The 24042-nt window shown below is 37.5% G+C and overlaps 1 protein-coding gene across 7 annotated transcripts in view; it reads left to right on the top strand.

Annotated features, from left to right (window-relative positions):
• Nucleotides 1-24042, top strand: part of FCHO2 (FCH and mu domain containing endocytic adaptor 2) — an 82862-nt gene that overhangs the window by 53738 nt on the left and 5082 nt on the right. For 3 of the 7 annotated variants that reach the window (XM_064405189.1, XM_064405193.1, XM_064405194.1), the window contains 13 exons: nucleotides 756-931; nucleotides 1517-1531; nucleotides 1942-1966; nucleotides 2654-2696; nucleotides 3635-3729; nucleotides 7035-7544; nucleotides 8153-8256; nucleotides 11553-11682; nucleotides 16999-17110; nucleotides 17674-17829; nucleotides 18749-18881; nucleotides 21652-21851; nucleotides 23953-24017. In XM_064405189.1, coding sequence (XP_064261259.1) covers nucleotides 756-931; nucleotides 1517-1531; nucleotides 1942-1966; nucleotides 2654-2696; nucleotides 3635-3729; nucleotides 7035-7544; nucleotides 8153-8256; nucleotides 11553-11682; nucleotides 16999-17110; nucleotides 17674-17829; nucleotides 18749-18881; nucleotides 21652-21851; nucleotides 23953-24017 — 1764 coding nt within the window. The remainder of the gene's footprint in view (nucleotides 1-755; nucleotides 932-1516; nucleotides 1532-1941; nucleotides 1967-2653; nucleotides 2697-3634; nucleotides 3730-7034; nucleotides 7545-8152; nucleotides 8257-11552; nucleotides 11683-16998; nucleotides 17111-17673; nucleotides 17830-18748; nucleotides 18882-21651; nucleotides 21852-23952; nucleotides 24018-24042) is intronic. The other 4 variants (XM_064405190.1, XM_064405191.1, XM_064405196.1 and 1 more) reach the window with 4 other exon arrangements.

Here is a 24042-nt window from a genome sequence, read left to right as displayed (position 1 = left end):
TACAGAACTTTTCTGTAGAGGGAAATTTTCAAATTTTTCTTGTCAAAACAGATGGAGGTTTTAAGACTTAGCTTGGGCCTTTCAGAGCTTTTCTTCAGTGCTGCTCCTTTGCTTATAAAGCGCTGTTTATTTCCCTTATTTTGAGCTCTGAGATGTCCAAAGATGACAGTACTTTAAGCAGCTGACATTGTTCAGTTTACTGTGCAGTCTTCTGTATAACTGGCATCCTTTCTTAAAAAATTTTCAGTGTCACACTGTAAAAGGAGCAAGTAATGGTGGCTCCTTCTCTTTCCTTCACTGTTTATGTTAGGGACAGGTATTTCATATACATGGGCATTTCACTGCTTATCAAAAAACCTAGGCTTTTCTTTGTTTGATTTAAAAGACTTCTACATTTTTCATACATCTGTTAGAATCCCTGTTGGAGTCTTGCAAATTATAATTTTACATGCAGAAGTGTTGCTGCTTTAGTATCTTAAATTTAACCTTATGCCTTCAAATATGCAGTTACTCAGTTATATGCAGATATTGCCATTCTTCAGTTATATGACATCATGTTTTTCTGAACAGAATCATCATTCTGAAGATAAATGAAATAAACCCCTAAATTTTAACTCTGAATTGTGCATTTTGGACTGTGAATGTATGTAAGTGCACAAAGAGGTCACTTAATATGAGCATTTTCTGAATCAGAATTGTAAAGTAGATTAAGCAGATGGCTTTGAGGTATTTCCACCTTAACTGAGACAAACATACCAAAGAGAACCATTTCTATTCATCCAGTGAGTCTGACTCTGAAGATGATGAACCCAGGAGGTTCCATGTGGAAATAAAACCGGTCCAGCCAAATAACAGCTCTCAATACACTATGCCTTCTTTGGATGAATTAAAAGTATCCATAGGGAACATCACTCTTTCTCCAGCTATATCTGTAAGTCTGTTGCTCCTTGTATTTTTGATGTGTAGAAAAGTGGTAAAGAAACTGTAATGTAAACATATATTAAAATGTTCAGAATTTATTCTAGGTTCAGTAATTCTTTTTTCTAATGCACTTTTTTGGTACATTTCATATTCCAATATATATAGATTGCACTTTGATATTGCAATATAGCATTAAGTATTTTTCTCATATTTAAATTTTCCTTTGACACTTGATTATTCCGTTCTTGTGTTTGTGCTCTTGCCACCATAAGACATTCAGTTACATCTTAGGGTTAGCTGAGCATAGCTTTGAACATAATTTGAAAATTAATTTTCAATAACATACAGGTCTTTTAAAAAAGATTGTATAATGAGGCTACATCTAACATTTGCAGTGCAGCTTTATTGATGTATCCTGCCAATTCATGGAATAATCCTCTATACCACCACTAGCATACCACTAATAAATAATATTAGGGTATGCTAGTACAGTATTCAGATCAGAGCAAGACTGGTTCTGATTTTAAGGAAAATAGTGCACATAACATATTAAAATAATATTTTTTCTCTTTTTTCCCTCACCACATTTTGAAAGCAGAGGCACAGTCCTGTAAGTAGAGAATGGCTTTTTATTTGCATTTGTAGTTAAAACTAAGTAAGTCTAGTGTGTGAGGGGACTTGTTGGGAAAACATGAGGAATGTTTTGTTTCATCTATACCATGTGATAAATACATAGGCTGTATAATTTTCTGTCCCAGACAGTAAAGGGATTTAAAAATGCTGCTCCCTTTGTCAGCTCTTCGGTATTTATTCCTACGTTTTCAAGCTGGTATGGCAGATGTGCACTGGATGCTCTGCCCAGGTTCATGTTCCGTGGTCTTCCGCAAGTTCATTATGTTTTTGCCTGGCACTGAAAACAAAATACCTCATAGGAAGTTGAGTGGATATAAGAACTCTGGGACTGTTAAGTGGTTTATTTCACAGTAGAAGAACTTACTCCTTTTTTTTTCCCTGTTTCAGGCACAAATGAATCAAAATTCCTCCAGTAAGTGTGAATCTTTTAGTCTTATTTTTTTAACATAGAATGAAAACAAATATCCTTTTTAATTGTTGGAGACACAAACTTCTTAAATGTCTGTGTTTTACATTGAACAAAATGTTTCTCTTGTTAGTTTTATATAACTATTCCTTATCTATATACTTGGCTGTTACCTGTTGTGGGGACCAGATTAACTTGTATCTGACAGTAGTGAGGAACACATCCACATGCCAAAGGGGTTGCCTCAAAGGAGAAACTTCTGTGCAAGTTCCTGAAACCCTTCCACCTGCTCAAGTTTAGTATGATCCAGCAAGGCACACCATGTTTATGATGTAAAATACTGAAATAGAGGATAGAGCATTAGCTTCTATTATTCAGGGTTGGATTTTTTTTTTTTTTTTAGCCAATGGGAACCCAGGCCAGATTTGCTAAAGAACGGTGTTGATGTAAATTGTATAATTCAAGGAGGAAGTTTCAAGCAAACAATACTTCCTAATGAAGTGCACTGGTCTATGTAGTCTTCTCGTAGTTCAGGAATATCTAAACTTATCAGATATGATACATTTTATTTTTTCCATTTTAATAGTAATTTTTGAACTGCCAACACTAATATTAAGTATCTTTTTATAATTAAAATGAAATTTTTATTTCATATTTCACACTTTTAGTGATAATATGGTATCGTTTTCTTAGGTGAAGAGTCAACAAAATCAAAACTATCTGCTCCAGCTACTGAGTAAGTTCAAATGTAAAATTCTGTCAAATCCTATTTTGCAGGAATTTGTTCTTATTTTTCTAAACTTGGAAACTCATTGGAAATGACAGCTGAGTCCTGTCTTAAGTTGTACATCTATTGCATTGTAAGCCTAAGTGTATCAATGGATATTTCCATTCATTTGTTTACACATTCTAATACATTTGATTTATTGTGATCAATTTCAGTTGGTATTTATAATTACATAGCTACACAATGTTTTTGAATAAGACAGTTTTTAAATAAGATAGTTTCTATCCAAGAGTGTTCCGTGGTAAAGTGTTTAAGATTGCAAACCCCAGATTTACACTGATCTGCATACATTGCTTATGTGTATATATGCTGAAATAAATGAATTTGAAGATGTAAGTCAGTTATTTAACTGACATTATGGAGTATGTCCACTCACAAATTTTCACCCAAGTGTTGGCTATGACAGTCTCCGTATGTGTAAATCAGTTCTTTGATCTGCAACTTTTGACTAATTCTTTTCTTTTTAGATGCAAAGACTAATATAAACTAATTTGTAAAAAGTCTTTATCATATTATTGAGGGACTTTTTACAAGAGTTATGTAGTGATAGGACTAGGAGGAGTGGCTTTAAACTCAGAGTAGTTTTACATTAAATATATGGAGGAAATTCTTTACTGTGAGGTCTAGTGAGATATGGAAATAGGTGGCCTAGAGAAGTTCTGGATGCCCTTTCTCTGGAAATGTTCCAGGTCAGTCTGGTAGGGGCTTTAAACAACCTGGTCTAGTGGATGTCAGCATGGTTGGAACAGAATTTTTAAAGATCCCTTCAAAGCCAAACTGTTCTGTGATTATTGTAATTATTATATTATGAAACTACTACTGAACTTTGTGATTTTTATGAATGCATAAATCTTTCATTTCTATTTCAATTTTAACTCTTAATATAGAAAGGGGAACAGTGACTTCCTGGCATGGGATCCACTCTTCAGCACTTCTCTTGAATCTTCATCTTCAGCTTCTTTGGCATCCTCATCTTCCTCAGGTAAAATATTTGGTGGTAGAGATGGTGTTTGCCATATTTCTGGGTGTTCTGGTGTTGTTTTTTCAGTTATTACCAAGGGGACGTGCTTTTATGCATAAGTTATAGAGTTTTATAAAGCAGTATACTGTCTTACAAATATTACAGAAATGAGAAGGTAGCATATAAGGCTTTCAAGCTAGAGAGCAAGAAGGAAGAGGGAATGCTAGACACTTCAGAAAAATTCTGTTTTGCTCCTGCCTTTTTTTTATTGCCTTCTCACACTTACTGGATAATTGCTCACCGTCTAGAATGTAATCAATTTTTTTCAGCTGATAAGGCTGGAAGATAAAATGGAGGTTGTTGCAGCAACTGTGAGATCAGCTGAGCTTACACAATGAATAGGGATGGATTTCTTCCTTCCAGGAAAGTTGGCTGGGCTATGTAGTTCAAAGAGCAGAGCTTTGCTGTGAGGAACTTGTTTCCTGTAGGAAGGCATGATTCTGTTAGGGGTTGTGAAGGCATAATCCAAGGGGAGATGGATAAAAATAACAGGACTGAGACATGAATTAAACTGAGATTCTGAAAGCAGGGATATTGCAAGGAAAATGATGGTGTGGAGCATATGGGAGGAGGTGGAGGGAGGGAGCACATGTTTGGGAATTTTGGGTTGCAGGATATTATTGTTGGTAGGAGGACACTGGCAAGCTTTCCTGAAACCTGGTCTTTGCAAAAAAAAGTTCCATGCTTCTTTTCAGTCTACTTACTATGCACCTTTACTCCAACACCTTCATTTTCTCTTAATGTAGACACTTTCCTCCTTCTACAGACCTGAGAAAGGAAGTGTGTTCGCTGATTTATTTTTTTTTAAACTAAGTACTTGTATTCCAAAAATGGTTCTCATTTCTTTGTTCATTATGGTTTTCTAGTGTTTTTCTTCTGTGCATGATCATGCAGATTGAAGAACAATAAGGAGGATTACATGTATCAGTAGGAGAATTCTGAAAAACTGGTGTTATTTCTTGGTTTAAGTAATGTTCTTTTAACAGCAATCAACATTGCTTTGTAACTCTTCAGATTTTAATAACTTAGTCTTTCACAACAAATTGATGTTCCTTAAAGGTTACAGTTTTAATAAATCTGGCTTACATAATTCATTATAATTCTCTCATCCTGACTTACATAATCAGTCACTAGTACTGGCAAGTGGATCCACCATGTATGTGGTAACACATTTAAGAATAAATTCTAGAGAGATATATATAACTGGAATACTCTGAAAAGAAATGGTGCTTTCTTAGAATACTCTGTTTTGATAACTTCGGTCTTGTATTGGATTCTGCAGAGAAAGGCAGAGGATACTGAACTTCTTGTGCTGGTGGTTGTAGCTGTATTCAGGTGTTCATTGCTGTGCCTGGATGAGAAGTGAAAGCAGGTTAGGAAGTCATCTTACAGTTCCTGCTGGCAGCAGAACTGTGGAGAAAGTAGTCTCTGGCTGATGAGTAATGACAGAGATCCATAATATCCTCTGTAGCTCTATCTGGCACGGAGTCATCTACCCTGGTCATACCCATAAGGCTTATACACAGAGCCCTGCAGTTCATTGAAACTGGTGCAATAGAGGGTCTTGTGGGCATAAATCAAGTTTAGATACATCTGTGCATTGGCAAACTTTATCTGATAAATCATTCTTTCAAGGACTGTTGTGCTAAAAGTTAACTAAGATATTTACATTTGTGCAATCATCTGTAGAATTAGGTAGAAAGTAAATGTTTCAAAGTATAACAAATTTCTAATACATTTGGAGTAAAAAAAAAGCCTGGATCAATGAAGGTCATGTTGTTTAAATTGAGTTCTAATGCTTGCTAACTTGCAAGTAAGTTTTAAAACTTTTTTAAAATACTTATCAGATGGTATTTGCCTCAAAATCAATTTTTATCTTCAACTTGAAGGTTTGTAATAAGCTGGTGCTTAAGGTTTTTGAAAATCTTAATCCCAAACTTAAATTACATACATTAGTTGTGTGGAATACAGTATATGTCCCTTATGGTTTAAACATTTGTTTAACTATTGGTTTATAACCATGTTAATCATTGAACACTTAAACTACCTTGGTATTTGAGCAGACAGTGCTTTATGCAGCACAGAAGTAATCTTTGGTCATCCATGAATAATCTCACTTTATTAGAAGTTTCAACTATCTTTGTTATCTTGAACAAACACAACAGACATTTTTTAGCTAGCTCTTGATATTTTCAAAATGCTTCTATTATTTATCTTCCTTATTTTCATCCATATGTATTTTTAAAATAGTTCTTAACATGTCCACATTGTTTTTAAATAGGATTTGTAGTAGTATATTAAAGCCTTTGAATGGTAGTTAAAATATCTGCTTGAAAAGGAAAGCTGTGTTAAAATTCTTAATGTCTAGGTGGACTTGGAGAATGTATTTGTTTATGGCAAAAGTGCCACTGTAGAGAGGACAATTGTACTTTTGATCTGAACTTTTAAATGTGTTTCTTTTTTGGATTTTGGGTTGTCACTGCTGTTGCTCCTAGCTCTGCCAATCTGCAAGATGTTGAGAATTGACTAACCTTGCATTTTCTGCTTCTATTGTCATCTAGAGCAACAGGCAACAGCAAGTGCAGGGAATACTTGTGGAAAATTCCTTTTTTCAGCAGTCAGAAGGTTATAGGATGAGAGAGGGGAAAAAAACTGAGGTGGATGATGCCTCATCCATATTGTTACCCACTAGACACAGATTGATAGAGACAGAATAACTATCAGACTGAATCTTGTGGCTCCATTGTCTTCATTCATTCACCTGAAAGTCAAATCTGTTGGACCTTCCTATTACAAATACTAGGACTAAGAGAATCAAAGTCTTTGGAAGGAAGAGGATAGGTTTGATTAAATAACTTTGGAGGAAATTAAAAGCAGCAAGGTGTGGAGAGGAACTAAAAATGGAATAGGATGCAGGAAAGAAAAGACAAAGATGAGAAAAAATTAAATCACAACAGGTAGGAAGTCAAAGGAGTAAGGAGAGTTCTGAGAAATAGAGCCTTAAGTGGAGATGCACACAATAATTTTTTTTAATGTACTGAAAAATGGAAAGGGACATAGTTGGCAGTATGAATGAAGTACATATGATATGTGACTGGCTTTTTTCTGTCTTCTATTTATGACTTGGGGGAGTTACTTTAATAGAACAGTTACTTTTCGTGCTGGCTGGTAGCCCTTGTGCAGTGGATATTAAATACTTTTTTGAATATTGAAAATTTTATCTTTTCATTGTTGGTCCTAGTTTCAATTCTTCCCTTTTCCTTCAGCTACCCTAACAGAGCACAATAGGAGCTCCTCATCATCTACCACTGATTTGCCTGGGTGTAGAATATCTCAGTCTTTGCTTGGACACCAGACAGATTCTGGGTCTACAAGCCCATCCTCACCAGGCTTTACCATTAGCACTTTGTGCAAATCTGGTGTTACAGCAGCGCCATCAGGGAGTACCAGTACTTTATCCTGTTTTTCACGGTCTCAGAGTCAGTGGATATCCTTTGCTGATGAACTTCTTACAATTAGACACACAAGCACAGACAAGAAGGAGCCCCAAAGATTGCATTTTAAAACTGAAAATGCCTGCCTTGCCTCTTCTGCTTTGCTTGGGAATTCTTCCAACAGCTGTGCTTCTGAGGATCAAAGTGACCTTTTCAATAACTCTATATGCCATGAACAATTATTCATTGAAGAAACTGGCACTGCTACTGAAATATCTTCTGCATCATCTTCAGCACTACTGGACTATAGTTTAGTGTCTTCTTGTGCTCATACAAATAAGGGTATGCCAAGCATGCATTCTGTACTGCTCTTTGCTAATAACTGACTCCAAAAAGCAAGCTTTGGATTCATTTTTTATTTTTCTTATTATTGTTCAACTGATGTTAAAATTAACTCATCCTCTTACTTAGAATGTACTAAACTGCTTGTTAATACCAGTTGGGACAGTGAAGTAAATATTCAGCTTAAAATAAGAAGAAAATTCAAATTATTCATTTAAAAGCATTGCTTTTTCTTAACTATGCAGTGCTGCTTTTCTAGAAATGGGAATTTATTTTTGTGGGATGTCAGACAGCAATGAGATCTCAAAGATTAAGTAATTGTGTTTGCAAAAACAATTCTTTTTACATACAAGCATCCAAGAGTGGTTGGTATAAAATCACTTGAGAGCAATAAGAAAGCCCACAATGCTGTTTTTAGATGCACTTTTCAGGGTATCACATGGCACTATTTTAAAAGCACTTATGATTTGTGTTAACTCTTTAAACGTGGCACTTGTACAATAGGAACCTCTAGTAGAAACATCACTTCTAGATATTCTACTCAAGTAAATAACTAATTATGTTCAGTGTGATCTTTCTAATATTTTCTTAACTTTGCTTTCTTTCAGCAAGGCCCACCACTCCTCTTTCTGTGGGCACCATTGTACCCCCTCCAAGACCTGCTTCAAGACCAAAGCTGTCTACAGGGAAGCTTAGTGGGATTAATGAAATAGTACGTATTGATTATTATTTTTTTTTGTTTGCCATTTTGACTTGATTTCAGATACTCTATTCATTTACTCTATTACAGTGGAGTTACTTTCTAGCCAATGTTCAAGGAATCTCATAAGCAGGTTTTCAACATTGCCAAATAGGCATGGTTATAGTTTACGATAAATATCAACACAAGTACTAAGATCCAAAACATAATTTTTGCATTAGCTGAGTGTTTTCAATTGAGCAAAGCAGTAATTTGATAATGAAGGCCAAAATACTATTGAAGTTATTAACAAACCTCCCTTGATTTAGGGGTATCACCAAAGCTCTGGGAAATGAGCAGGGTATTTTTCAGTTGTACATTGACAGAAGTAGCCCTGTTGTGACTTCTCCCTGCACATGGTGCTGGTTTGTGGAAAAGGGAGGTGGTAGATCACAGCAGCTGCCCATGAGAATGGCAAGAGGTTGCACACTGTCTGCATGTACCTGCAGTGTGGGTTCACCTGCCGATAAGGAATGTGCTAAAGAATGCAAATAACCAAATAGCCTATCAGACTAGGCATGCCTAATTTCCTCTGTAAATATTAGTATTCTGCAGGTTTCACTTGACTTCCTGACTTGGAAGAATGTTCCTGTGGTAAAATCCTCTTCTTGTCTTTCAAAGTAGCAAGATGTTTTCACCATATTCTTGGTAAAAACAAAGTTCTCATCTTATGCTTTGACAAAACTGACAGAATATTTTCAAACTGTTTTGCTTTTCTGTAGGATCAGGAAAGAGTTAGTTTTGAAATTCATCTCTTTTTCCAATACAGAATTGTGGTAATTGCTCTCAGCCCAAGGAATCTGTTCTTCATGTCATTTATCTGTTCTAATATAAAGTATGATCCTGAACAAAGCTACCTTAATTTTATACTGTTGCTTTTGAAATATACTATTATCTGGATACAAGTAGAAGGTTGTCAGTTGTCTTCATTACATGTTAACTCCTTTAGTCTCTATCAAAGCCAAGAAGTGCAATAAAATGGGGGGAATAAAGTTACTGTGACATCCTGCCCTTAGGGGAAAGGAAACACCCAAGATTCACAAATGCTAGTGGTTGAAAGGAATGCCTAAAGTCAGAGGGTCCACAAAACTCACAAAGCTTTATTATTAAATGATGCACTTGACATGGAAATTGGTATGTTGGTCCCTGACTTACTATATATGCACGTGACAGTGGATTCTGGATAAAGAGGTAGAATAAAAAAGGAAGAAACAGAGGAACATATTAAATAAACAGGAAGAGAAAGGGAGAAAGAGAGATCACCAATCCTGGTTCCAGTGTCAATTCAGCTGATGAAGTATCCTGGAGATACCACCTAGGCTTGTTGGGAATACTGGTTTTCCACACCCTCGAGCTAAGTTTATTGTTTTCTATGCAAATTAGTTATCATGCACAGTTCATTCTTTCAGACCTTTCTGGAATTCAGTCAGAGGACTTTGGGGGTCCTGGGTGATCTTGTTACCCCCAGTCCATTCCCACTTCTCTGCCTCATTCCTGCACTTGAGCTGTACCTGTTCTGGTGCTCATCTGCAGGAGCTAGAGCAAGATGTGACAGAAAAGTGCTGCCTACTCCAGCCACATCTTGTTCTTTTTCACTTTGTTTTTACCAACAATCCTTGGTTATTACAGCACACTTCCTCTGTTAGTACCAACAGTCTTTGGTTATTAACAATGATCTATCATTATTACCAGCAATTCTTGTTTATTAGTACCAACAATCCTTTATTATTACCAGCAGTTTTTGATCAGTATCAACAGCCCTTGGTCATTATCAACAGTTTGTCTGTTATTAGCAACAGCCCTTGGATGGTTCTACAGTCATGCAGCTATCAGTTGTTTGAGACATACATATTAGCCCCTTATCTTCTGGGATTCTACAGTTATCCTGCAAAAATGATGCTTCAGGGGTTTCAGTACCTTTCAGATAGGTTAACCCCAGCATGATCACTAGTTAAATACCTTAACAGTTAAGTGTACCCTAAAACCATCTAGAGATTTAGAGTGGAAGAGATTTTTCTTTAGGCCAATGTGCTCAAAAAAGGGCTGAGGTCAAAATTTTACCAGGTTGCTCAGGACCATGCTGAGTTTTGAAAATTTCCAGAGTGGGAGATTTTACCAATCTGGCAACCTGTCTCAGGATTTTACCAAAAGGTTGCAAGGACTTTTTCCCAATGTCTGGCTGGCATTTCTTTGCTGTAGCTCTTGCATCTCTGCAAGAGAAGAGCCTGACTCTGACTTCTTTGTGTGCCTCTTTTTACCTAGTAGGAGCCTGCTAATAAATCTCTTCTTAGGCTTCTGTTCTCTGGGTTGAAAAAACCCTGGTCCTACAGCCACTCCTTGTAGCAGGCCCATGGTCTGCAAGGCCTCCTTGGAGGTCAGAAGCCTGAGCTAGGAAATGCCAAGTCATCATGACTGGGCCTTAGAAGCCCCTCTCTTCTGCCTTTCGGACCCTGCTTATCTCTCTGTAAACCTATAGGTCTCTTTCCCCTGACCCTTACTATTGGATAATTTCCAGAACCCCTGTACAGTATAAAAACCCCTAATTCTGCCTGGTTTGGCAAAAGAGCTGTCACTGGGAACCTTCGCAGAAGACCCTAATAAAGAATCCAGCAGAACCTTATACAGCACTTCTCCTCTCTCTCCCTGCGTCTGCTGCAGCACAAGCAAGCTAAAGATCTGAAATCACAAAGAGCTGATAATCACTAAGAGCTGAAATCACTTAAGCTTGCTTAGGCTGCCTGCAGCTGGGAAGTGCCAGGGAGTTCGGACGCTATGAGAGCCTTCCTGAGCTATCCTGGCCACGGCAGCCCACCAGGCACAGCCTGGCTGGAAACTGCTGCAATAACTGCTCTCTTGCTCCTGTACTCCAGTGACAACTATTTTAGTTGCACTCTGCTGCTCTCACTTCCAGTTCATTGGTAGCTCTGCTTTAGCTCTCTAAATCTGTTTGCCACACACACAGGTCTGTATTCTTAGTTTCTGATACTGTACTCTATTATTGACAGGCTGTTGCATAAGCAAATGTATTAGACTTGACTACTCTGTCAAAAAATCCCTATAATCTATGAAATAGTGGGGTTCACTCCAGTTAAAAATGCAGGTTCTCTGTTTTACACTAAAAACTAGGGTAGATAAAACATTAAAGAAACTATATTAAGAAACATTATGAAACTGATTGGGACATTAAATAAGAACTTTTCTATTTACAATATTTTTTTCATTGGTTTAAAACCACTTTGTGTTATATTCTTGTGATCTCTTTTGTTCAGCCTAGGCCATTCAGCCCTCCACTGACCTCTAACTCAAGTCCACCTCCAGCAGCTCCTTTGGCACGTGCAGAGAGCATTTCTTCTATATCCTCTTCTGCTTCCCTCAGTGCAGCAAACACACCTACAGTTGGTAAGTTTAATTAACCATTTTATTTTACTGGAGAAATAGGACAACTCAGCCACTAGGCTGCACCTGCTGCAAGAAACATTTGTTTGAGTTAGTTGTTTCATAGTTCACAGTTGTTCAGTGAGTCCGGGTACTTCAAGCATTCTTTGCAATGTCTGCTTCTAAATGACACTGAGACACGGGAAAGTAGATTAAATTAGATTAGACCATAGATCCAGTTATGGCATGTTCTTTAAGGAAATACTATTCACAATTAACATTCCATGAATTCTTATTTGGTATGCTTGTATATCCATCAAGTACAACACGTTATCATACATTTGTTCAGAAAATGTTATTGTGTAGGTGCAGAAATACTTAGGGATGCTGAAAAATTTGAATGAATACAAATGGTCACAGAACTGAGTTCTTTTATGTTCTAATGCTTATTTTTCTACACGTTAGTTAAGAATATAAGCTAAGCAGTAAAAGCAAAACAAACAATTAAACAAGAAAGATTAAGATGAAAAGGAAATTAGTCTTCATGTATTACCACTAATTTGAGACGGTTTTCTCTTATTTTTAAAGGAAGGCCCTTCAGTTTTGATATTTGATTGTCATAAATCAAAAGGAGACATTGGGGCTTTTTTAGATAGTTGGGGTTTTTTGTTAGTTTGGAAAGGGCAGGGCTTAAGACATTTTAACTTGTTTATTTAGCAGTATTGAACTATTTAATTTCTGAACACAGTTACACCTTTAGTCACAAGTTAAATCAAGTTGTCAAGTTATCATTCAGTTATCTGCAAATGTTATTGATGCCAAGGATTCCTCACTCAGGCTCAGCAGCTTTGAAGAGCTTCTGTGCAGAACCTAGTGGGAGTTCTGCAGTGGAGTAGTTTCCACCCTCTGCAGAGGCAAAGTTACTATGTTCTGCCCAACCTCAGCTCTTACAGTTCAGTGTCCACCAGTTTCACAAATGCTGAGAAGCATCACAGAAACAACTAATATTTTGGTTACCAGAGTCTATCCAGGCTCACATCCTCAGGTCTCAGCTCTGGTGTTGAGGAACCAAAAATTGGTGGCAAGAGCATCAATATGCCCCAGCTCTGGGGAGAAATGTATGTGTGTTGTTGGAAACAGTGGCAGAGTGAAATCATGAGGTGAGGCAGGAGGTAAGGAGGTGTGTGCTGACAGTGAAGCTTAGTGTGGTTATTATTGTGGCCTAGGAAAAATAGATAAGGCCAGTTCCCTCTGCACTGACTGTATGAATTAAATAGTCCTGGGAAAACGGGAAGGGCAATACAAAAAGCTGAAATACTCTGGGGCATGAGGAAGTAGTTTGCCATACATTCTGTATTCTTTTGACTTTTGCACAATCCAGTGTTCCTCTTACCCCATTTATTCTGAATAACGGAGAATTGACTCTGATTATCTTCTTCCAAGTGAACTTTAAGGCATGCGTAATTGAGTGCTTCTTTTATGCTTTTGCCTTAATTTAATTTGCAAAGTATTTTTGAATATTAATTTTTAACATCTATTTTTGCTTGAAATATTTTGTTTTCTTGCAATGTTTTGTTTCATTTAAATGTAATAGACGATGATCTTTTGATTCGAAATCTTCCTACAATTGAAAAGCTTTGTGAGACACCGCCAGGTATTGTACTCAAAGCACATTTATGTCTTAACTAATCATCCTAATATACTACATCTAATAAAATTGTATTTCTTTTTAAACAAGTTTCTCCAGATATTTCTGGTATCTGGCAAATACAAGGTGCTTGACATCTCAAGTACATAACCAGTTGTATGTTGCTGAAATGACCAAAACTTGATGTAACCACTTATGTATAATGTTATCTTCTGTCTGTCGACTTCCCTGCTCCATAAACAAGCTGAAAGTTTGCCTTGGTTCTTCAGTTTGTCATTACTACTTTCTTTCAAGTGAAGTGAATATATTTTTATTTTGACAATCTTAATTCTCCTAACACAAGTAGGTAATAATGTTTCTATATTTACATATAATAGGGATCTTAGAAGACATACATAATAAAGATAGTAGTTTTTAAAATAAATTTTATTGTCATGACAGCTGTTTGGCCAGTATTAAGACTATCTGGATCTTTGTTCCTAAACTGAACTAAAACCATTTGATCAGTTTTATTCAGCTGTTCTTTTTATGACCAATGATGGAGTCTTTTGTTCTGCAGTTTTGGTCTGCGCTTTGAAGGTGTCAATTCAACCATTTGCATGGTTATGTTGCTAGCTCTTTTGTCAACGCAGCTCAGGAGCTAGTAGTGGTGATCAGGCTGAGACAGGTGAGGTGGCAGGGCATTTAAGCCAGGTTTGCCATCACTGCCAAAGGTGATGGACCTGGAGCCTTGATCTGGGCTGCAGCGTGAGATGAAGTTAGGATGCCTTCATGCATCTCTGTCACTTCCCTTCTGTCTGATACTTCACAGCAGGTATAGAAAACCCTGAAGCTGAATGTTATTGCATTGAATTGTACTCTCAACAGCAAGGCAACAAAACTATGACTTTCAGCATTAGGACAAGCAGTTACATTCATTTCATATGATAGAATGACAGAATCATGAAGGATGGGAAAAGACTGCCGAGGTCATCAAGTCCAGTCATTGAATGATCACCACCTTGTCAACTAAACAAAAGCACTAAGCACTCCAGTCATTTCTTGAACACCTCTAGGGATGGTGACTCCTTGGCTAGCCTATGCTAAGTGAATAAATTCTTGCTGTTATCCAGCCTGGATCTTCCCTGGCACAGCTTGAGGCCATTTTCACTTCTCCTGTTGCTGATTGCCTGGGAGAAGAGACTGTCCCCTACCTCTTTCAGGCAGTTGTAGAGAGTGATAAGGCCCCCCTTATTTCTCCTTTTGTCCAGGCAAAATGTCTGGAGCTCCTTCAGCTGTTTCTCATATGACTTACTCTCCAGACACTTTTCTTGCTCCATTCCCCTTCTCTGGATGTGCTCCAGCACCAAAAAGTCTTCCTTGAATTGAGGGGCCCAAAACTGAGCACAACACTCAAGGTGTGGCCTCACCAGTGCCCAGTACAGGGAACAATCCCTGCCCTGCTCCTGCTGGCCACACCATTGCTGGTCCAGGCCAGGATGCCATTGGCCTTCTTGGCCACCTGGGCCCTGCTGGCTCATGTTCAGCCGCTGTCAGCAGCACCCCCAGCTCCTTTTCCTGTGGCAGCTTTGCAGCCACTCTGCCCCAGCCTGTGCCACTGCCTGGGGTTGCTGTGACCCCAGGGCAGGACCCAGCACTGGGCCTTGTTGAATGTATAGTAATTTATTTATTTTTTAAGTTTATTGGTTTCTAGGAGAATGCATAGATTTTTGAGTCAAAGGATGATGAACTGTGGGAGCAGAGCAAAGAGATAAGTGATATAATTTGTAGTTCCCCAAATAGTTCTCAGAGAAAAATATATACATATGTATTTGCTTTGGTGTTCCCTGAAAAAGAGCTAAAAGTGTGTTATTTTTTCTAATAAATTTCACTTTTCAGTCAAGCAAATAGTATTTTTCTTTTACCAACAGGAATGTAAAGTATATGTTTGCATTACTGTGCATAATTTTTTAAATATTGCTATAAAAATGTACATAGGGCCTTTAAGTAAAATTATTTTAAAATAATTGATAGACCTGTATACAAGTTAATCCTGTTTGCTTTACAGTTGTTTGCTCTTCCTTACTAAATTGGCAGAAAAAGACATTAAAACAGCTCAGCAACTGTAGGGACACATTTGGTTTTAGTGAAGAATAATTCTGCAGTTCAGTATTTCACTAAACAGAATTTCAAGTAATTGACAAGTCATTGTTTTACCATACATTTGCCTCTTGAAATAATGGTTTCTGGATTCCTGAGACTATTGAGAATCACAGTGTCCTGGATTGTCATACACAGCTTTTTGTTGGTAGTTTTTAGGGAGAGAAAAAACTTAGGAATCTTGATCCATGTATTGTCTGAAAGAATGAAGAAAAACAACCTACTGAAAAAGAAAAGAATAAACAGTGTTTTTTAGCCAGAATCATAATAATTACTTCATTTAAGAATTTTTGGTTTACAAGACTTTTGACTAGATCTGTTGGATCTAAGGAGGCCTAAGTGTTGCACAAATGTTTTCATGGCACTGAGAAGCATTCTGAACATTTTACTACCTTATGTGAGAAATTGTAATAGAGGTATAGATAATTGTACAGGTAGCAGAGGTATAGGTAATTGTATGAGGTAGTAGAATTAGACCAGCTCCTGTCTTTGACTGTCTTTCTGTCACTACTTCATTCGCTTATCTCTTCATTTAAGGTCTAATATGAGATATTAGGTGCTCTGTGAAAAGCAAGGTCCCAACTTCCTTTTTACTTCTGGAAGCGCTCAGAAGGGACAGCCACTTGGAGTAAATAGGTTTAGTTTGCCATGGGCAATATTAGACAGAAGCATTTTGTCTCTGCTTTGTGGTATGAAAGAGAAATTTTTCAATTTGCTTATGAAAAGATAAAGACTGTTCCTCCTTTGTGATAGGTAATACTATGTGATACAGACAATTTCTTCATGATACGAAAAACATAAGATGCTATCTACTACACTGCTGCACTAAGAAAAAAAACTTCCAGTAGTGTCTTTTGTATTACATACACATGTAGAAAATTTGTGAAAAATGAAATCGTATGACAATCTTCTTATATAAACTGTGTATGCACATTTCAAAAAGCCTTCACATGAGGTCTTGGTTGATATAGCTCTATATTGGAATTGTGTTGTGTTGGCACGAGCAACAAGTGAAGACTTGTCCAACAATTTCTGCTTGGGAATTGCAGTGTTTGTTGGCTGAAAATGTTAAAAGAATGTTAAACAGTTCACTTATGTGGGGTAATATTGATGAATTTGCATTTAAGTTCATTTTTACTCTAAGTGAATTCCTTGTATTTCTGTGACTGTTTTATCATGCATTTTTCCATACAAAAAAGCATACAGTAGGGATTTTTTTTAAAGCATTCTAGTCAATTTGCTTTGGGTCTGTTGACTTCACCCCCACCAGTAGCTATTTTACTGCAGTGTTCCTCTGTCTCATGTATTTCCTTCTGTCTGTTTACATAATGTCATAGCAATAGTAATTCCTATGTTCTTATGCTGCTGAGCAGCGTTTTAGTGGTACTATTGTACTGTACTATGTTTATCTATTTCTACGCACTTTACAAATAATACCTCAGTTGAGACTGTGATGTTGGTGTAAACTCTTGTGAAAATTACAGATGTAGTCAACCATTCTGAAATCTACTAAGCTTTTTGAAAATTAAATTTATACACTGTATGTATTCTAGGTGTTTCACGTGGTCCCAGCCCTGTCAGCCTTGGAAACCAGGACACCTTGCCTGTTGCAGTAGCTCTTACTGAATCTGTTAACGCCTACTTTAAAGGAGCAGATCCCACAAAGTTAGTTAAATAGTGAATTGTATTGAATGTATTGAGAAAAGACAATGGGTCTACTTTTCATACTGGGGGAGGGGAATGAGTATGCATTAGAAGGGGGATTCAAAGGGGTTTTTTTCCCTCGGTATGAATGGGGCTTATTGGTCTGTAAGGGCCTGCCAGGAGTTCATATATACCTGCTTTACACAAATGTGTTCAGTGACAGCACTGAGAATGACAAGGATTTTTATCATTGTCAGGTAGGTATTACATGTAATTTTGTAAGCACTTCGTTCCCTGCGACATCCATTGCTATGCTACTTAGGCCTTGCCTAGGCAGAGCCATTGCCATGTTTCCAAAGCTTGAAAAATATCCAAGACTACTGTATGCTTAAGCAGTTAAAATTTTTTATTTCTTATTTCATCTTACTTCCAAGCTGAAAGTGGCAGTACATAGTCATATTGCCTTCATTTGAGATTGATTTTCTGTTTTAAATTCACTTAATAAGATTGTGAAATTACAGTGGTTGCTTTAAAATTAGGCAGTTAATGAGTTGCAATGAAGCTGATTTTTTATTCTCTTCTAGATGCATTGTGAAGATTACTGGTGATATGACAATATCATTCCCAAGTGGGATTATTAAAGTATTCACCAGCAACCCATCTCCTGCTGTGCTCTGCTTCAGGATGAAAAACACAAGCAAACTAGAGCAGATTCTTCCAAATGCACAACTTGTATACAGGTTTTATATTTTTTTAACATAATTATAAGCTACATAATTTGTAGAATTGTTGTGTATGTAAATCAGAATTCTTTGCACTCTGGTTGATTGTATTACATACAATTTAATTTTCTGAATTAATTTTGCTCAGTTTAGTTCTCTCCACTGCCACTATTAAAAATCTCAGTGATTACTGGACTTAAAATTTGTGCTGAGTATAAACAGGAGCCATGAAAAAAATTTGTAAATGTGTCTGTGTTTTCATATGCATTTTATAAATAATTTCTTTACACAGTAGTAATAATTGTAAAACTAAATTATGAAATAGTAAGTTTAAATGGAAAATAATTAGTAGGAGATTACTGTAATCTCATTTGCCATCTACTAGTATATTTTAAAGCCAAATTATTACAATCAGATTCTTTACATAACTATCTCTCAGATGTGTTGCAACATGCTTGGAAGAATTTGTAGGAAAAAAAGGTTGCTGATTGAGTAGGATCAGCACTCAAGTGTTGAAATTGCACTTGGAGATACAGTTTCTTAAAAATAATAGAAGAGCTGGAATTTTTTTAGCAGAAGTCCATTTAAGTTGAGCAGTTTTTATTTCATTTATTAGAGAAATTATTTGAATGCTAAGCCAAATATTTTTAATGCTGTATTTTTTTTAATTACTGAAATAATAAATCAGACCATATGCACGTACTCTTGTATTAAATTTCATTTTGTTAGTTCATACTTAATGTAATTAATAATTCATACAAAATTAAGTTTAATCACTGTTTCACATGACAGTTTATAACTGAAATGTTACCAGAGATGTATCTGACAAAGTGAATTATACTGAAAAAGCATATTTTGCAAAAACAGGTTAAAATATCTGGTATTCTTGAATGACTGGTTTAATATTTCACCCCTAATTAATGGTCTTTCTTTGTAGTGATCAGTCACAAAGTGACTCCAGTACTAAGGACTTTTGGATGAACATGCAAGCTATAACTGTCTACCTCAAGAAATTATCAGAGCAGAATCCATCTGCATCCTATTATAACGTGGATGTTTTAAAGTATCAGGTAAACACTTTTATCCTTTTGCAATTTTTAAGGAATTTCAGCAGATATTTTATATATATACACTCAGAAATTAAAATAATTATTCTTTGTCTGCCAGCATGGAGGTGAACTGTCGTCCCTCATCTAGACCAGTTCTGGCTATCTCTCTACTTAGAATATGTAGGCTCTGCCCAGGCTTAGCATATTGCTGCTATGCTTCATGTCATTCCTTAAGATACAGGGCTTGTTTCAGCTTGCTAATGCTTCAGGTCAATCCTACAAGCAAGCTTCAAACACTGCTTTTTTTTATATTTGTCAGCAAAGTCAAATTCTTCTTTAAGAGATTTGATGTGAACTTCTTATCATTTGTACTCGTACTGTCTTTGATTTTGCAATTGCCTAAGTTTTGGATTGTGTCACTGATGAATTTTAATGCATGGTTCTGGCTTGCAGTTGAAAGAGAGGTTTAGATTAGATATTAAGAAAAAATTATTTACTCAGAGGGTGGTGAGTCACTGGCACAAGTTGCCCAGAGAAGTTTTGTATGCAACATCTATCCCTGGCAGTGTTCAAGGCCAGACTGGGTAGGGCTAGGAGCAAGCTGGTCTACTGAGAGTTTTCTGTGCCCCTGTTGAGGGTGGGTTGTAACTATTATTATTTTTAAGGTCCCTCCCAACCCAAACCATTCTGTGATTCAATCTGAGAATGTCTGACATTCTGATTTCTCACAATGAGAAATATCACAGTAGTCAGAATGGATTTACTGAGTGTAAGTCAGGCTTGACCAAGCTGACAAACTTCTGTGGTGACATGACTGTCCCTGTGGATGAGGGTAGAGCAGTAGATATTGTCTGCTCAGACTCAGGATGCCTTTCCACGCCATCTACCATAGAATCTGTATAGAGATGCTGGTGAAGAACGGGCTGGATGAGCAGACAGTGAGGTGAACTGACCCCCAGGGCACACATTGATTTGGCAGTTTAATAGCTTCATTAATGATCTGAATGAGGGGACAGAGTGTACGAATCCTTGGCAAGTCTGCTGGTGATACCAAATGGGGATGGCCCTTGGGATACACCATAGGATTATTTTGCCTTCCTAAGGAGGCTCAACAGGCTGCAGAAATAGGCTGAGAGGAGCCTTATAAAGTTCAACAAGAAGCACACTTGGGGAAACCAAGTGGAAATGATCTTGGCAGAAAAGGTCCTGAGGGTCCTGTGGGTTATCATGTTGAACATGAGCCAAACAACCTGCTGTTCATGCTGTAAAGGCAGTAGATGATTTCCTGAATGCTCTCCTAACCTGCATTAGGCAAGGTATTGCTAGTAAATGAAGGGAGGGGATCCTTCCACTCAACGTTGGTAACACCACACCTAGGGTGCTGTGTTCAGTTCTGGATTCATTGTTAATGAGACTGGATAGAGTTCAGCAAAGGGCCACAAAGATGATGATGGGACTGGAGTATCTGTCCCATGAAGAAAGCCCAAGTGTGTTGGGACTCCAAGCCTGGAAAAGGAAAAATTCAGGGAAATCTCATCAATATGTATAAATACCTGAGAGAGGGCAAGAGATGACAGAGCCAAGCTGTTTTCACTGATGCCCAGTGTCAGAATCAGAGGCAGTGGACACAGGCTGAATCACAGGAAATTCCCTTTGAACAGCCAGACCACTATTTTGCTTGTGACAGTGGCTGAGCACTGGGCACTGCCTAGAGGGGTAGTGGAGTCTCCATTAGTGGAAATGTTCAGAAGTTGTCTGGAGCTTAGGCAGCCTGCGTGAGCTGGAGGATTGGACCAGACGGCCTCCAGGAGGTCTTGTCAACTTCAGCCATTTGGTGCATCAATGAGATGATGTTCTGGCTGTTAATGAAAAGCCTTCACGAATATTCAGGACATACTCACCTCAGAGGGAGAGCAGAGATTTTCTACGCCTGTCTTGAAATGTCTAAACATCTGAGATAACTGTCTGCACAACAAAAAACCCTGAAAATTACCTGCCCGTCCAGCTGTTCATACCTGTAGTTTCCACATCTGCCTAGTGTGGTTTAAAATCCTGGCATACTGAACCTGCAAAAACCATGTTAAGCACACAGATTTCTTGAGAAAGGTGGGAGGAAAAAAGCATTTGGTTTGCTGAAATGAGTACTGTGTATTCTTATAAGAATGAGGCATTGCCACATGGAAGCCCAGACAAATAAAAAAAGTTTTGGGCTTTGGACAAAAAAGGCAAGAGTGTGCACCAGGACACAGAAGTTTCATCAGATAGATTGAGAAGGTGGTTGAGGTGCATCAGCACAGTAGAATGAGCTCAGCTGCAGAAGCAGCATTCAGCCCTCCTGCAGCAGGAAAATAATACTTTGAAGAGGTAAGAACTATTCTGCTGGCTGCCTGTCCCACAATGACAGGTGGTGTTCTCTGGTGCTGGCTGGTTGGGCAGCTGAATTGGCACAGCACACAGCTGCTAAGAATGAAGTCATTTTGCTGCAAGCATGCATCTTGCATAAGGCAGAACGCAACAAAAACAAACCTTACGAAAAAGTTATAAAAGAGCCGGAAGGAGCCTCATAGGCCAGAGGGAGTTCAAGCCTCTTCTGCAAGTATTTTAATTTAAAATTAAAATAACAGGAATTCCTTTTGGCAACAGTCTTCAGAATTCTGTGATTAAGGACTCAGAGGTCAGCTGTTCTCTTGATATCTTGTCAGCACTGAGACTTATCCTAATTACCATCATCCCCTAATTCTGCCCAAAAGGTGGATATTTTAATTGTTTCCAATGGTTTATTCTTTTACAGGTATCTTCAAATGGCATACAGTCCACTCCCTTAAATCTTGCAACTTACTGGAAATGTGATGCTAGCACTACTGATGTGAGAGTGGATTATAAATACAATCCAGAGTCTATGAATGTGCCTAGTATGCTGTCTAATGTCCAGGTTGTGGTACCAGTAGATGGAGGAGTAATAAACATGCAGTCACTTCCACCTGCAAAATGGTAATATTAATTATTTTCAGTAATTTTTTCAGATACATTTCAGTGTATTATTTAGTGTCATAGCCTGAAAAATTTCACAGGAAGAAATAGCAAAATCTATAGTATCAGATGTCTAGATATTTTGTGATCTAAAACAGAGATCATGTGCCACCAATTCACATAAACTGAAATAGTCAGTGAGTACCCATCCCAGCTGTGTAATAATACAAGCCTTTATGAATTTTCCAATGTTTACTTTCTTTTTTGTGATAGAACAGACAATTTTAATACAGTAATTTGAAATGGTTGAAAAACATTTTATCTCTTTGTGTAACAATGTATTCTTGTAAGGGGATTATATAGAAACAGTTTTGTAGAAAGGCAGGTTTTTAAAAAATGTCCTGATCGTTCTGACATAAAAATTAACTTATAATGGAAATAGTTTTAAAACAAACCAGAGTAACTGAGGAGCTCTCCATAAGCCAGGTAGCACTATCTCTCAATTTAAGTGTCATGAAGATTATTAGACTAGCAACTACCTGCCAACACCTTCCATTTTCAGCAGCACTTCAAAGTGTGACATAGGTAGTAGAAAATTATGTTACAAATTTCTGGAAACAAGCAGGGGGTAGTGAGACTAGACATCGTACAGCCCTGGAGCAAATGTGAACAGAATTCAATCACTGTGCCTGTACAGCATGTACATACTTGCCCAGCTGTAACATAAATCCTGGACTATTTATTCCCAAAATGGTATTTTTAATGTGAAGAGGGCAGAGTACACCAATTTGAAGGAACTTAGGCTTTGTTAACGTTGTTTCTTACAGATCAGTTTACCTTACAAAGCAAGGTTTAAAAGAAAAAGAAACATGATGCATTTATTGGATAGATTCTGATGTTTCTGTAAGCAATACACTTATAGGTGTTTATTGGACAATGTAGTAATACAGTATAGTTTTAAGTGGAAAAAATTCCTTACAGGATTGAATCCTTCTTAACTTGGTATTTCAAGGAAACTGTACTTTTAACCAAATTGTAAGCTTATTTTGAACAAGAACATGTTTAGTATCCTATCTACTAACAACACAACTACACAGTGGTGAAAGTAGTCTCTGTGCCCAGGCTTCTTCCACAAACCCTCTGTAATGAAGCCAGAGTGAAAGCAGGGACACCCATCCAGAACACTCAGTGTTAGCTGAGAAGGCTTAGGGACAGTTGCATTAGTGAATTCACATAGGCAACTTTCAAGACTCAGAATTTTGAGCCTGGCAAGCTGACCGAAGAAGAAAAATTCAGTTACGTCCCAGGCAGGTATAACATTTGTGATATACTACCTGTTCCATCTAGTGGATCGGGTGGTGGGGTTTTGGTCTTGTTTTAGGAAAAGAGGTCTCTATAGCTTGACTTCCTGTGAGTAAATGCTACCATATGTGCTACTTATGTGAGCATTTCAGTCCTGCTACCTTAATCCTGCTACCTTAATGGCAAGAGCAATTTCAAACCTATCAGCACTTCATGCTGCTCACAGCTTTAAGTTGTTGACTGCAACTGCTAGAAACTCCTCCAGGAGATAAAATGCTCTGTCAGCTCTTGGTACCCTTTTCTGCCCCTTTACAGTGTCTGAAGTTAGCTTGAACAGAGTGTTACTGATGACAGTTAGTTTTAATAGAATGGAAATTTAATAAATGAATTACACATTTAATAAAATTCATGCTCTCAGGACTCTCACTTAGGAGAGAGCAATCAACATTGCCCTCCATTCTACCTTCACGAAGCACCAAGGCATAGCTTCTGGACTGCTTCCAGAGTAAGTTACCCTTTAAGACTGCAGAGAGGTTTGAATTTTGGAGCCATAGATGGGGACACAGGACAGCGTTAAATGTGTGAAAAATTACTGTATAAAATGTGTAATGGAGTGTGTTCTTCTGAGCTCACTGCTCTGGAGTGATGCAGACACACCCTTCTCTTTTCCTCTTTTCCTCCTGTAGTTTTCCACAGACTTACCTTAAAATATGCAAATATTTTTATAGGCTTCCCTTTAGAGATGTAATATACCAGTGTAAATCAGGGAAAATAAAGTTCTAAACACAGTAGTTGTAACTAACCTACTATTCTCTTACAGGAATGCAGACCAGATGAAAGCATGTTGGAAAATATCTAGCATTTCAGAGAAGTCTGAGAATGGAGGCAAGTTGAACTCTTTTGTTTTGCT

Source organism: Passer domesticus, chromosome Z (genome assembly GCF_036417665.1).
Source record: "Passer domesticus isolate bPasDom1 chromosome Z, bPasDom1.hap1, whole genome shotgun sequence".
NCBI classification, from domain to species: Eukaryota; Metazoa; Chordata; class Aves; order Passeriformes; family Passeridae; genus Passer; species Passer domesticus.
This window is presented reverse-complemented; position numbering and strand designations above follow the sequence as displayed.